Source organism: Palaemon carinicauda, chromosome 40 (assembly GCF_036898095.1).
Source record: "Palaemon carinicauda isolate YSFRI2023 chromosome 40, ASM3689809v2, whole genome shotgun sequence".
In the NCBI taxonomy this organism is placed as follows: Eukaryota; Metazoa; Arthropoda; class Malacostraca; order Decapoda; family Palaemonidae; genus Palaemon; species Palaemon carinicauda.
This window is the reverse complement of record NC_090764.1, coordinates 40563099-40576984: the sequence shown is the minus strand read 5'-3', so window position 1 is coordinate 40576984 and position 13886 is coordinate 40563099. Positions and strand designations below refer to the sequence as shown.

At 35.5% G+C, this 13886-nt stretch overlaps 1 protein-coding gene across 1 annotated transcript in view; it reads right to left on the bottom strand.

Moving 5' to 3' along the window:
* The window catches only part of LOC137631721 (protein downstream neighbor of son homolog), a 131148-nt gene that overhangs the window by 55504 nt on the left and 61758 nt on the right, over positions 1-13886 (bottom strand). The window contains exons 5-8 of the mRNA XM_068363607.1: positions 10807-11048; positions 8601-8779; positions 5276-5480; positions 112-307 (exon numbers count right to left, since the gene is read on the bottom strand). Of these exons, the coding sequence (XP_068219708.1) occupies positions 112-307; positions 5276-5480; positions 8601-8779; positions 10807-11048 (822 nt within the window). The remainder of the gene's footprint in view (positions 1-111; positions 308-5275; positions 5481-8600; positions 8780-10806; positions 11049-13886) is intronic.

Genomic DNA, 13886 nt, shown 5'->3' with positions numbered 1-13886 from the left:
ATTGTGGTTGATATCAGTTGTTTATTAACAAAACTTATAAATATTACTAAAACTACCCAGTATTTAATTTTATTTCCTGTTTTTTAAAAAGTGTAATTAAATTACTCTTACCTTTAAAGCTTTAAGAGTACCTCCTTGAAATGCTACAGGAGATAGAAGCGTAGGAGGCACACCAGCCAGAGGACCAACAGGTGATATACAACTACGACTATTGAGAAGAAAATTGACTAACCCCTGTATTTCCATTCCTTCAACATACACTAGGGATGTAGGAGTGCTGTCAATATTTTTGTATTTTACACGATCTCTGAAAAAAGAAAAGGAGTGAAATCACATGTACCGAATTTTAAATTATAAAATTTATTATTTCTATTCTAACCTGATGTTCATATTGCTTCTCTCTCAAAGCTTTTTAAATGTCGATGCCTAGCCCAGAATAAATATTTTTTATTTCCTTTCCTTGCAAAATGCCTGCCCCACTGGCAACTGAGCTATCAAGCAGTCGATGGCAACTATCTGCCTGTAGACGATGATGCATCATAATTACCTTTGTCTTGTCTTAGGGGGGATGTACTGTACATGAAAAGGCGAGTATAGATATAATAGCATTTAGAATTAAATTCTGTTTTTATTGCTTAATTTCATACACTGATGGAGGTGGGTTAGTGAAATAGACAATAACAATCTAGATTAGTAAATTTTATCTACCATTTGACTCATTTCAATGAACCCAAAGTAAACTTATAATCATTCGAGTTTCCAGATTAGATTCCAAACATATTCCCACAAGCCACCTTTTACTTACACAGAGTTTAATAAATAAATTAACCGTATATTCTTACAACATATTTCTCAGATACCAAAGCACCTAATGCCTAGTATATTTATAATAAAACCTGTTTATTTTAGATAAAGCCTTGCAAAAACAATCTAGGTATGTCATTACCAAAAATCCTTCCAAAGAAAAGATTCCACAAATAAAGATAAATATCTGTACTACCACTTTGTGCATTTGAACCTTTACGTTCTTCCTCTTAACTTGAATCTAACTCACTGTGTGTCCCTAATACCAAACACTTACCTAGTAAATATGCCCTATGAAAACCTAACCCTAGGTTGAGTTATTAATTTTTCAATAACTACTAGGTAGTTAAAGCCATGACTTATTCGAACTAATGAGTAGGAAAAGATAATCTGAGTGCCCCAGACTAAGTTTAGAATAGAGAAGCCTCTCCAATACCCAAGATATCAATCCTAAAAGAATAAATATGGGGGAAAGGTAATCGCCAGCCACTGAGGCAGAATATTTCCTCCTAACGTAAAACAATCTCAACTTTGGGGAGAGAGGGAGTAAGCTTGACTCATATTTGATAATACAGTGATACCTCTACATACGATCTTAATTCGTTCCAGAAACTGCTTCGTATGCTAAAACGATCGTATGTTGGACCAAATATTCCCATAAGAATACATGGTAATTTGTTTAATTCGTTCCTCAGCCTAAAAACCCATAATAACTCCTTAATAAATGGCTACACATAATTACACATAACATTAATACAATACAGTATAATAATTATCTAAAAAAAGAATAATAACAAAGAAATAATAAATAAAAAAGGGGTTTTTATGTAACACTTTACCTTAGCAACAGGCCAGCACAGGTGTAGGGACTGCTACGCAGGAGGAGATGGAAAATCAGCGAGGAGGTAGGAATGGCGACTTTGTACGATAACGTGTACGATAACTTACACTACGTGAACTTTAACTTGACTTAGCTTATTTTTTTTTTTTCATTTTTATAATTTTATATTTTTTTTTGCATTTTTTTTCTTTTCTTATTTTTAATTTTCATCACTTTCACTCGATTCGGTCTTCCTTTTCTTTGCTTCACTTTCTTTATGTTTCATCATGATCACTAGACCATTTTAGAGATTTTTTAAAGAAACTATCGAGTGAAAGTTGCTTGGTACGGCTTCTGAGGATTTTTCTGAAATGAGTTAATCAAACATCTTCAAACTGCGCAACAACACGGCAAGCCTGAAGTTTCTGTGGGTGATGCTTGTCAATGAAATCAACCATGTGTTGATGATATGCCAACATCTGTTTTATTTCCGCCGTACCTAAGGTTTGGCCTACCTCTTTGGTCTCCTCCGACTCACTCAACTGCGCTTGGAACTCATCATGCTGCATGGCTTGCAGCTCCTTGAGTTCCTCGGTGGTGAGCTCTTCATGATGCTCATCGTCGAGTTCAATGATGTCATCTTCATCCACCTCCAGACCCATGGACTTGCCAAGGGATACAATCTCTTCGACGTCTTCCTCGGCGGCAAGCAACAGCATCAGGCCAAAGCTTCTTCCAAGCTGAATTCAGGGTCCGACAAGTACTCCCTCCCAAGCCTGATCTATGATCTTTAAGCAGTGCACGATATTAAAGTGGCTCCTCCAAAATTCACGCAAAAATAAGTTGGTGCTTTGCGTGACATTAAAGCACTGCTTAAATAAGTGCTTGGTGTATAGCTTCTTAAAATTAGAGATGACTTGCTGGTCCATGGGCTGGAGGATAGGGGTGGTATTCGGTGGGAGATACAACACTTTGATGAATTTGTATTTGTCGATGATATCATCTTCGAGTCCGGGGGGGTGAGCGGGTGCATTGTCCAAACAAAACAAGCACTTCAAAGGCAAATTCCTCTCATGAAGGTACTTCTTGACAGCAGGGCCGAAAACTACGTTTACTCATTCCACAAAGATATGCCTAGTAACCCAAGCCTTAGAATTACAGTAGAACGTCATAGAACATGTAGCAGATCTTTATTAATTCTATGTGCTTTAAATGCCCTAGGGTTTTCGGAATGGTAAACTAATAAAGGCTTAATTTTGCAGTCCCCGCTGGCGTTGGCACAAAGCGCAAGAGTCAACCGATCCTTCATTGGCTTATGTCCAGGCATTTTCTTCTCTTCGGCGGTAATGTACGTTCGACTAGGCATCTTTTTCCAAATCAGACCGGTTTCATCACAGTTGAACACCTGCTGCTCTACGTAGCCTTCCTCCGCCTAGATGCTTTCGAACTTTTTAACAAAGTCTTTAGCAGCCTTGGTGTCCGAACTCGAAGCTTCTCCATGCTGAACAACTGAATGAATCCCGGTCCGTTTCCTAAATTTCTCGAACCAACCTCAAGACGCCTTGAATTCCTCCGTCGTAGGATCGGCTGAACTCTCCCCCACGTCACCCCGAGAGCGCGCCGCCTTCAAGTCACTGTAGATAGCGCTGGCCTTCTCACAAACGATCGTTTCAGTGATCGTATCGCCAACAATCTCCTTGTCCTTGATCCATATTAACAAAAGGCGTTCCATCTCTTCAAGGGTAGGACTACGACGTTTGGAAATAATCGTGATCCCCTTCGAAGGTTTCACTGCCTTCTGTTTTATGATCGTCGAGATCGTAGACATATTCCGGCCATATTGTTTAGCCAGATCGCTAACACGTAAACCTCGCTCATGCTTTTCTATTATTTCTTGCTTTAGTTCTAATGAAAGCATTGACTTCTTCCTTTTCTCACCACTACTACTACTTCCTGAACCGAAACTAAGCTTTTTAGGACCCATGATTACGAAACAAAGAAAACAACACGTGAAAAAGGAAGATAAAAAACACTGTTAATAACTGAGCGAATAGAGAACAACCACACGATGCGCACGAGATGAGAGGACTGATTAAGGTGACGCTCGATTGGCGTCCCTCCGATGTGCTGCCGTCTAGCGGCGTCAACAACAAACCACGGTTGACGCTTTCGAGAAAATTCCACGCGTACGCGTATTGTTTACTTCGTATGTTGGAGCAACACTTCGGGTGTCGAGACAGAAATTTGGTCGAATTTTACTTCGGATGTTGGAAAATTTGTATGTTAGGACATTCGTATGTAGAGGTTCCATTATACATACATATATATACATATATATTTATTTATATATATATATATATATATATATATATATATATATATATATATATATATATATATATATATATATATATATATATATATATATATACATACATACATACATATATACTGTATAGCCACGGAAGAAAAAATTAAGACTTGATAAGAGTTAGTACTTTCGTCCAATAGTGACATCGACAGACTCACAATGAGTATACATATACAAAGGGATTGTATTTATACATAATGGGATCCCACAGCTGCCAGTTTCTTGATAATTCCAGATAGATAAGTCAGAAAACAGACCAGGGCTTAGGTTTGAATTAGGACCTTTGGTACAGGCAATTAAAAAGGATTCAACAATATTTCTTTGGGTATAGTCATTTACATGGATTATTTTTCTCATCTCTGACCAGCGAATCCTGTGACCCCCTATAATCAGTTAAGCGTGAAAGGGTTCGGCGAAGCATGCAAGTTATTTGAGTAAAAGAAAGGGAGTTATATATAAAGTTTTGGGTAGAAAATTCCTCTATACAAAGTCTACATCAAATAAAATTAGTACATACAAAATTTGGTGGGAAAAACAGTACTGAAAACACTATAAAAAGATACTAAAAAATAAAAACTGAAATAATGATATGGAACGTAAAAAGAAATACAAATAATAAGTTAAGGAATATATGAAATAAGGGTATAGAATAAACCCAGACTAAATTAAACAATACAGAAAAAATATGTGAATAACAAAGGAAATTAAAGAGGGAAGAGAAGAATAAAAGAAACAATTTACCCCTTGACATTAAAAAAATAAGGAACAAATAAAAGAATATGGATGATGCAGAATACGAGTATAAGGAATACTTTAGATTGAAATGAACAATAAAAATACTTGAATAACAGAAATTAAACTATAAATGAAATATAAGATGGAAGGATGGGAAAAACCTTAGTTGTTCTGTCAACACCCATTACTTGAAGCATGACTTTACAACTGCCTACTCTAATGAGTACAGTAGTGGTTTAATGGTGCACAGTTTAACAATTGTGCACAGAGCTTCCAGTTTAGTGGCAGTGGTAAGGTGAATTTTATGCATATATATGTTTTATAGTGGTATCATTAGTTCAACAGTGGATATTTGAATTAAAGAACAACTAAGTTTCACTGTACTATGGTATACTTATTTACAGCCAATACAAACCATATCCTAACCAGTACCAAACCAAGTTGATTGAAGTTCAAAATTCAAGTTAGTAAATTTAAATTAGGCCTGTCAAGGTTTCCTTTTTGTTAATTTCATTTAAAAATCTAACCAGTGAATAGAAACTTACAATTTTGCACGACTTGGATTTAGATTTGGGAATTGTGAAGTTTCGACTCCAAGGTCCTCAAGCCAAGACTTTGCTTCCTCTCCTTCTTCCTCTTCTAATCCTCCTCCAAGATTATCTTCAAAATCACTCCCATCAAGTTCATCCTTTAGTTCAGAACTATTTTTCACAGAAGTGGCACTGTGAAATGGCATATCAAATTCAATATCTGAAATTTCAAATAGTTTCCGTTAGAATGAGCTACTTATACTGTCATTTAAGCTGTAAGAAGTTACATACTATCAAAGGGCTGCCTCTGAGATTTTCTTTTGCGCACTGAACAGACAAGCAGATTTATTCAATGATATGATTCTAAGAAAATAATTAATTTTGTTTTCAATAAAAACTGGATATGTAGTGAGGTCATGAATAGGAGATATGAAGGGAATAATTTGATTGATATACATGAAGCTGAGGAAGACCTTGATGTCCCAATGAATGAATTCTGTGTGTTTGAAGTCGAAACCATCATTTAAAAACTCAAGAGATGGATGGAAAGTCCCTGGATACAATGGAATAAGTATTGAGATGATGTTGGCTGAAAATGAAGAGACTTCTAGAATACTTGTAAGATTATTTTGTGGAATGTGGTGTTTGGAAGCAAAACCTGATGAATGGGAGCTAGGAATGTTGGTAAGAATGGCAAAAAAAAATCTGACTTATTGCAATAATTAGAGGCATCACACTTCCATCAGTTGAAATGAAAATATATAGAATGCTCATTTTAAAGAGACTGGAGAGAAAGATTGATGAAAAGCTGAGAGATGAACAACCAGGATTTAGAAAAGGTAGAAGTTACACTGACCAAATTTTCCTTTTAAGACGTGGTACAGCAATATGAAGTATACAGTATAGAAATCCACTTTTGATGGCATTTGTGGACTTTGAAAAAGCTTTTGATAGTGTGCACCGGCCAATTTTATGGAGTCCTGCGTTATTATGGAGTTCCTCTTAAGTATGTAAATTTGATTAAGTCTGTTCAAGAGCATAGCAAGTGCAGAGTTATGAGGCCCTTGTTTTTAAACTCAAACAGTTGGGAGTGGGTGGGTCGTTTCTTAGCATCATTATTGAATTTTTAAGTAAAAGATTGCAAAGATTTCTTGTTGATGGGCACCATAGTGAGTATAGGAATGTGATATCTGGTGTTCTTCAGGGTAGTGTTCTTGGCCCATTACTTTTCATACTATACACACATGACGAGGTTTGGCCTAGAAGACAAGCTTGTTGCACAGGCAGATGATGCTACTCTCTTTGCATCAATTCCATCTCCTGAATGTAGATCTGGGGTTGCTGAATCCCTTAACAGAGATCTAGCTAAAATCAGTGCATGGTGCAAATTATGAGGTATGAAGCTGAATCCTAATAAAACTCAAATTATGATTGTAAGTATGTCAAGGACAGTGGCTCCTCAACATCCAGATCTCAGCAATGATGTTTCTTTAGCTTTGTATAACTCTTTCAATATCTTAGGTGTAATTCTTGACAGCAAATTTACTTTTGAGAAACACATTAGATCTGTGTCTTCTTCAATTGCACAAAAAGTTGGCCTATTGAGAAAGTCTTTTAAGATTTTTGGTGATCAATCAATTCTGAAGAAGTATTTTATTTTTTTCATTCTACCTTGTTTCGAGTATTGTTCTCCTGTCTGATCTGTAGCTGCTGATTCTCATATCAATTTGGAGAGGAACTTATTGTCTATTAAATTTCTTATTCCAAATTTACATATTAATCTTTCGAACTGTCATTCAATTAGTTAATTATGCATGTTGCATAAGAGTTTTCCTAATTCTGACCATTCTTTACATTCAGATCTTTCCGGACAGTTCCATCCTGTTCGTAACACTAGGCATACAGTTAATTCTAATAGTCAGGCCTTCTCCATCACGAGGCTCAATACTACACAGTATTCTCAGTACTCTAGAAGTTTTATTCCACCTGTGACCAAGTTGTGAAATGATCTTCCTAATTGTGTAGTTGGATCAGTAGAACTTCTAAAGTTCAAACTTGCAGCAAATGTTTTTATGTTGAACAGGCTGACATAAGACTTTTTATAGTATGAAATATCTGTTTTAATATAGTTAATGTTTTTTAAAATATCTTTTAATTTTTCATTACTTCTTATATCGTTTATTTCCTTATTTCCTTTCCTCACTGGGCTATTTTTCCCTGTTGGAGCCCTTGGGCTTATAGCATCTTGCTTTCCCAACTAGGGTTGTAGCTTAGCTAGTAATATTATAATAATAATAATAATAATAATAACAATAATAATAATAGTTAGTGGAGTCCTATGAAACGAATTTTCAGTGAACAGTGGAGTACTCCAAGGGAATGTGTTGTCACCTATGTTGTTTATTCTCCTCATGGATTTTGTACTGCATAGAACAGTTGGAGATGGAGGAGGATTCGACTGTATAGGTAACAGGAAATTAGCTGACCTAGAGTATGCTGATGATGCTGTCCTTACAAGCAGAATACCACAGGACTTACAAAGCTTCCTTACCATAATGCATGAAATATCACATAAGGTTAGACTCAAGATGCATAAAAGAAAGACAGAGATGATGAGAACGGATTAAGCAATGGGAGATAAAATATCATTGGAAGGAGACAGGATTAACAAGGTGGAATTATTTAAATATTTAGGAACTATGATCTCTAATACAGGATCTTTAGTAGAATTTGAGTTTAATGAAAGATTGATAAAAACAAATCAGACAATAGTTAGGATAAGTAAAATTTGGAAATCAAATTGCCTGAAATTACATATAAAAATCAGGCTATATATCAGTTTAGTGAGATTGGTGTTCCTATATCGACATGAGTTGTGGTATGACAATGATATAATATCCAATAGATTTTGTAGATTTGAGAACAAAGCCCTCAGAAGAATATTGGGAGTTAAATGGGAGGACAGGACTAGAAATAAAACTTTAAGAGAGATTACTCGAGTGCCATATGTGGATGAGATCATGGTGAATGGTAGATGGAGATGGTGTGGGCATGCTCTTTGCACTCCCCAAGAGAGATTAGTTTACCCAACTTTCCATTGGACTCCACAAGGCACTAGAAGAATTAGAAGACCCAGGCCCCCTACATGGCTGAGGACTATGAAGTGTGAAGTAGGAAATGATGAATGGAGAAGTATTGATTCAAAAGCACAAGATAGAGACAACTGGCAAAATCTAACCAAGGCCCTTTGCATCAATAGGCAGTGGAAATGATGATGATGATGATATATCTTTACACACATTACATATAATTGCAGTTATTAGACAAATATAAAACAAACCTTCATTTTTCATTGCTTCTCGGAAACCTCTGGTAGTGGGGGAGATTAGGGCATGCATTTGAGAGATGCCAGCAACTCCGGCAGCTCTAAATAAGCAAGTGAATGTTGGTCCACACATGTAAAAGTAAGGACATTGGCGAACCCTTAGCAACTGATGAAGGGATCGTACACTCTCAGACCTGAAGAAAAAAATCTGTAAGTTCAATATATTTCAAGGTGATTAGCCAGCAGTAGTCACCATGAACCCTTTAGTTGCTACATACATGTTAAGGGGGAATCCCTATGCTCACTTTAAATCCTAAGTTCAGTCCTGGGACTGAAATACCTTCAATTGTTACACTTTATTTTATTTAAAGGCTACATGACTTTAACTTATCATTGTTCTATATATTAAACTCTTCAATGATTACAAAAACAGATAAAGTCCACGAAAGAAAAGCACAAAAAGGAACTCTTGCTGCTATTACATTCCCAAATATAGAATTTTCCGAGTCTGAACCAAAGATATAATATTGACTGCGATTGCCAACCAATCCAATAATCTGAGCAACCACACTTGGTGAATTTGAATTCTTTTCAATGAATTACTTAAAATTAGCCAATTAGTCAGGTATAAATATAGCCCCAAAATTTCTAACAATTTTGAGATGGGAGCCGTCATTCTGATGAATCCCTGTGGGCCTATCCTGAGACCAAAACATAGGCACTGGACTTGGTGAACCTTTAACCCATTGATGAAACAAAGGGATTTCCTTGAATTGAGATGTATCAGAATTTTTTATTTGTGCTTTTCCTAACTACAAAACCCTAACGCCTTCAACAGGACTATGATTTAAGGGGATCGTCTGCCATTAAAGCCAAAATCATTGAATATCATTGGATTTCTATAATTTCAACACATTTGCATTATTACTTTGGTGATTCTGTATAAATCTTATTGAAATCGGACAAAAATTATTCCTTTTATGACTAAAAATAAAAAAATAATCTTATTTTTTCTTTTTATTTTTCTTGAAAATTACAGCATTGAATTAAATATTAAATTTCATGAATAATGCCAACAAGAGTGTGGAAATATTGCTCAGAGGAATTTTCTTTATCTTCATTTTTTTTTTAATATTTATATTTTTTTATTTCTTTAAAATTTGAAAATTATTCAAATTTCAAATATTCTTACCATTCAAATTCCTTTGACCAAATTATTGAGTTTTTATTTTTCTTTCCAACGATGTCTTTGGATTTGAAGTATCTTTGTAAATAATGGAGAAAATTAGTTTTGAATGTCAATAACCACGAAGCAGAGATATCAGTCCTCAAAGTATTGCAACATGAATACAAAGAAACATATCACAATCACCATTAAATACTATTTCAATTGGCAATGATAATTAGAGACTATTCTCAATTACTTTAAAATTAACTACTTACTATATCATATAGCTTTCTCTGCTAATTACCGCAAACAGGCCTCAAGTCACCCCTCCAAATCTAAAGGGAGCACTACTCACTCAAGGTGAGGGTATCAGGAGGTGCCACCTAATGCTTTGTTACTTAGTACAGTTTTACAAGGACTATCTTTTCCCTATATTTAGATAGAATTCTTCTTTTACTTTTAGGCATGATAAGGATACCACTACAGTTTGCTAGCACTATAAATAGCAAGAAAAAAAGTGACCACACTTAGAGCAAAAGGCTCAATAATTCTTTTCCCTAGTGGTTTTTGGTATTCACTCAGACAATGAGAGAAAGTGTTAAGCTGCCAAATTCTGACTTAGCAAGATTTTTATAGTACAGTACATTACTAACAAGCTTCAAAGACCAATTTTGCTTTCACTCAAAAGGTACTCCTATGCAGGATGACTGTTTGAGAACTTAATTTGGACAATATTAAATAGCAGTCTACTTCTGATACTATCATAGTACGACATACAGGGTATCACTGGGCTGAAATAAGCTAAAATCAAAACAATTGGTAAAATCAAATAAAAATTATCATAATCACAAAAAATGAGAGAATAATGTATAAATGAATGACACAAATTATGGATACGAATGAAAAATTAAGGAAAAGTAAAAAAAACATCCAAATGGCACCAGCCTTCTTTACCCATTAAAGGCCAATGAAAAAGTCTGGTCATGGGACAACATAAATGCACCAAAACTTAGTCTCTACGATATCCTAAAAGACATGAGAAGTAAAACTTACCATTCAGCAAGAAGAGAATCTGCTAATTTTGGGTCATTCCCAAAAATTCCAGTCTGGGATGATATCTTAATATTGTCTCTTGGGAAAAGTTGAATCCATGGAAGATTTGGGTGTTGCCAAAGTAAACAACATTGATAAAACTTAGCATTGGCAGAAGTATCCAGAGTGCGATCTTCATTTTCTTCTGATGCTGAACTAAGACAACGAACAAAGCCTGTTGTGCCTGAAGCTTCCTCAGATGTCTACAGAATTAAACATGCCAATGAGTTAAAACAATCACAATTCAGTAATGGTACATTAAACCCATGTTTTAACACAGTGCTATATATAAATAAGACACTACGCAAAACCCTTTAGGTGTCCTTAATCTATGCTTTATTCTATACAATATTAAAATCTAAGCTGCAATATAATAAAAAAGCAAGAAAATAACTTGGTGAATATTTGCATGATACCTTTCTTTCCTATGGGCCTCTCTGGAAGAGACTAAAATAACTATAATTATCATAGTATTTTTTTTACTACTATACACTGAAAAATGATCATTCAGTAAGTTGTAATCAAAGTTTTTATTACAGTACATATTAATATCTTTCCATCATTAATATTTAAAATCTACTTTTCACTTACCCGTCATACTAAATGCCACTAAATACCCTGTCAATAATTCCACTGTCTTCAAATTAGTTACCCATTCACTTGCCTCCATCATTAACTTCTAGTACTTCAACTTCTCCCATACATTTTTCAAAATACTTTGTCACCACCTAAATTACATAACTATCAACTCCTTCAAATTTTAAAACCAGATTACTCATATCAATCTTGAATCAAATAGGAGAAAGCAGAAGTGATCTATGAGCCAGAAGATGATTATATGAAGTTCTTAGAAGGTAATGGTGGGTTTGTGTTTGCCCAGTGGCACCACTTATCAGATTTAGTGGTGAGAGGGGGAGATCAGGGGTAATAATATTTTTAAAGGTCGGAAGCCAGTGGCTTTGATGATTAAAGCATAATGACTACCAGGTAAGATTTTATTAAATAAAACCTCAATCATAGGTAAACTGTTTGTACATGAACAAAAAACTTTATCCGAGAATCCTTAAGAAATACTGTATGGTTTAATATGCTCTGGGACATAAAATTGTCTAACTGAAAATATGATAAAGAGCGTAGACTAAAATTAATATGGAGCACAGTTTGCTAAGTGTTTACAACAGTTTGCTAAGTGTTTACAACATAGCAAACATACAAAAATCAAATGTTCCACTACAGGGTCAGCAAAGCTAGGATGCATTGACGGCTGACTGTAACTGGGGGAATTCTTCTTCTGTTGAGTATATGAAGTTAGCAAACACATACAGTATCAGGCTATCATAAAGTAGAGTACAGTATTGTTATAGGTTTGTGATATATAAGCATGGATTTTCACCCGTCTATTCCTAAAATGAACATAATATACTATGGCAAGGGATTAACTTGCCTTACCTTTTGTAATTATCTAATATTCTAAAAGAAATAAATATAACAGTAATAACTTGCATATAGGCATTTGCATTATTTTAGTTATGCCTGCTTCATTAAATATAAATCCTTATAACTGTAATGTGTGCTCATTTCACAGGCTTGATACTTTGAATAAAAAATATCCAATAACTTTAATATGATATTTTCATTATAAAATGATATTTTAATTATAAAATAAATTTTTGAATATACTTACCCGGTGAATATATAATAGCTGCTGCTCCAGCGGCTCGACAGAAAAACACACAAAAATTCGCGAGCGATCGCTATGAAGGTTGCGGGTGTGCCCACCAGCGCCAACTATCGGCCAGATACCGCATATGCATGTAAACAAGCCTCAATTCTTCTCGTCCCGCTGCGTCTCTATTGGGGAGGAAGGGAGGGCCTTTAATTTATATATTCACCGGGTAAGTATATTCAAAAATTTATTTTATAATTAAAATATCATTTTTAAATATTTAACTTAGCCGGTGAATATATAATAGCTGATTCACACCCAAGGTGGTGGGTAGAGACCAGAGTTAATTAAGTTTACAGCGTATATGCTTAGAGTTTTTGATAGTTATAATATAACAAAACCCAAATATATAGGTACCTGGTAAGGAAGTTGACTTAGACGATTACTCTGCCTTGTAAGTCTGTCTTCCTCACGAAGCCCAGCGATCCTCTTAGGATGCTGAAAGACTCCCAGGAGCTGAAGTATCAAGGGCTGCAACCCATACAAACAGGACCTCATCAAACCCCTAATCTGGGCGCTCTCAAGAAATGACTTTGACCACCCGCCAAATCAACCAGGATGCGAAAGGCTTCTTAGCCTTCCGTACAACCCAAAAAACAATATTAAAAACATTTCAAGAGACAGATTAAAAAGGATATTGGAATTAGGGAAATGTAGTGGTAGAACCCTCACCCACTACTGCACTCGCTGCAACGAATGGACCCAGTGTGTAGCAGTCCTCGTAAAGAGTCTGGACATCTTTTAAGTAAAATGACGCGAACACTGACTTGCTTCTCCAAAAAGTCGCGTCCATAATACTTTGCAGAGATCTATTTTGCTTGAAGGCCACGGAGGTTGCTATAGCTCTAACTTCGTGCGTCTTAACCTTAAGCAAACATCGGTCTTTCTCATTCAAGTGAGAATGAGTTTCTCGTATTAAAAATCTGATAAAATATGACAAAGCATTCTTTGACATAGGCAATGATGGTTTCTTAACTGAGCACCATAATGCCTCAGATTTACCTCGTAATGACTTAGTACGAGCTAAATAGAACTTAAGAGCTGTAACAGGACATAATACTCTTTCCAGTTCGTTGCCTACGACCTCTGATAAGCAAGGAATATCAAAAGATTTAGGCCAAAGACGAGAAGGCAGTTCATTTTTGGCCAGGAAACCAAGTTGAAGTGAACAAGTGGCTTTATCTGTAGAAAAGCCGATGTTCTTACTGAAGGCATGAAGTTCACTGACCCTTTTAGCCGAAGCCAAGCACACTAGGAAAAGTGTCTTGAGGGTGAGATCCTTCAGGGAGGCTGAATGTAATGGCTCAAACCTGTC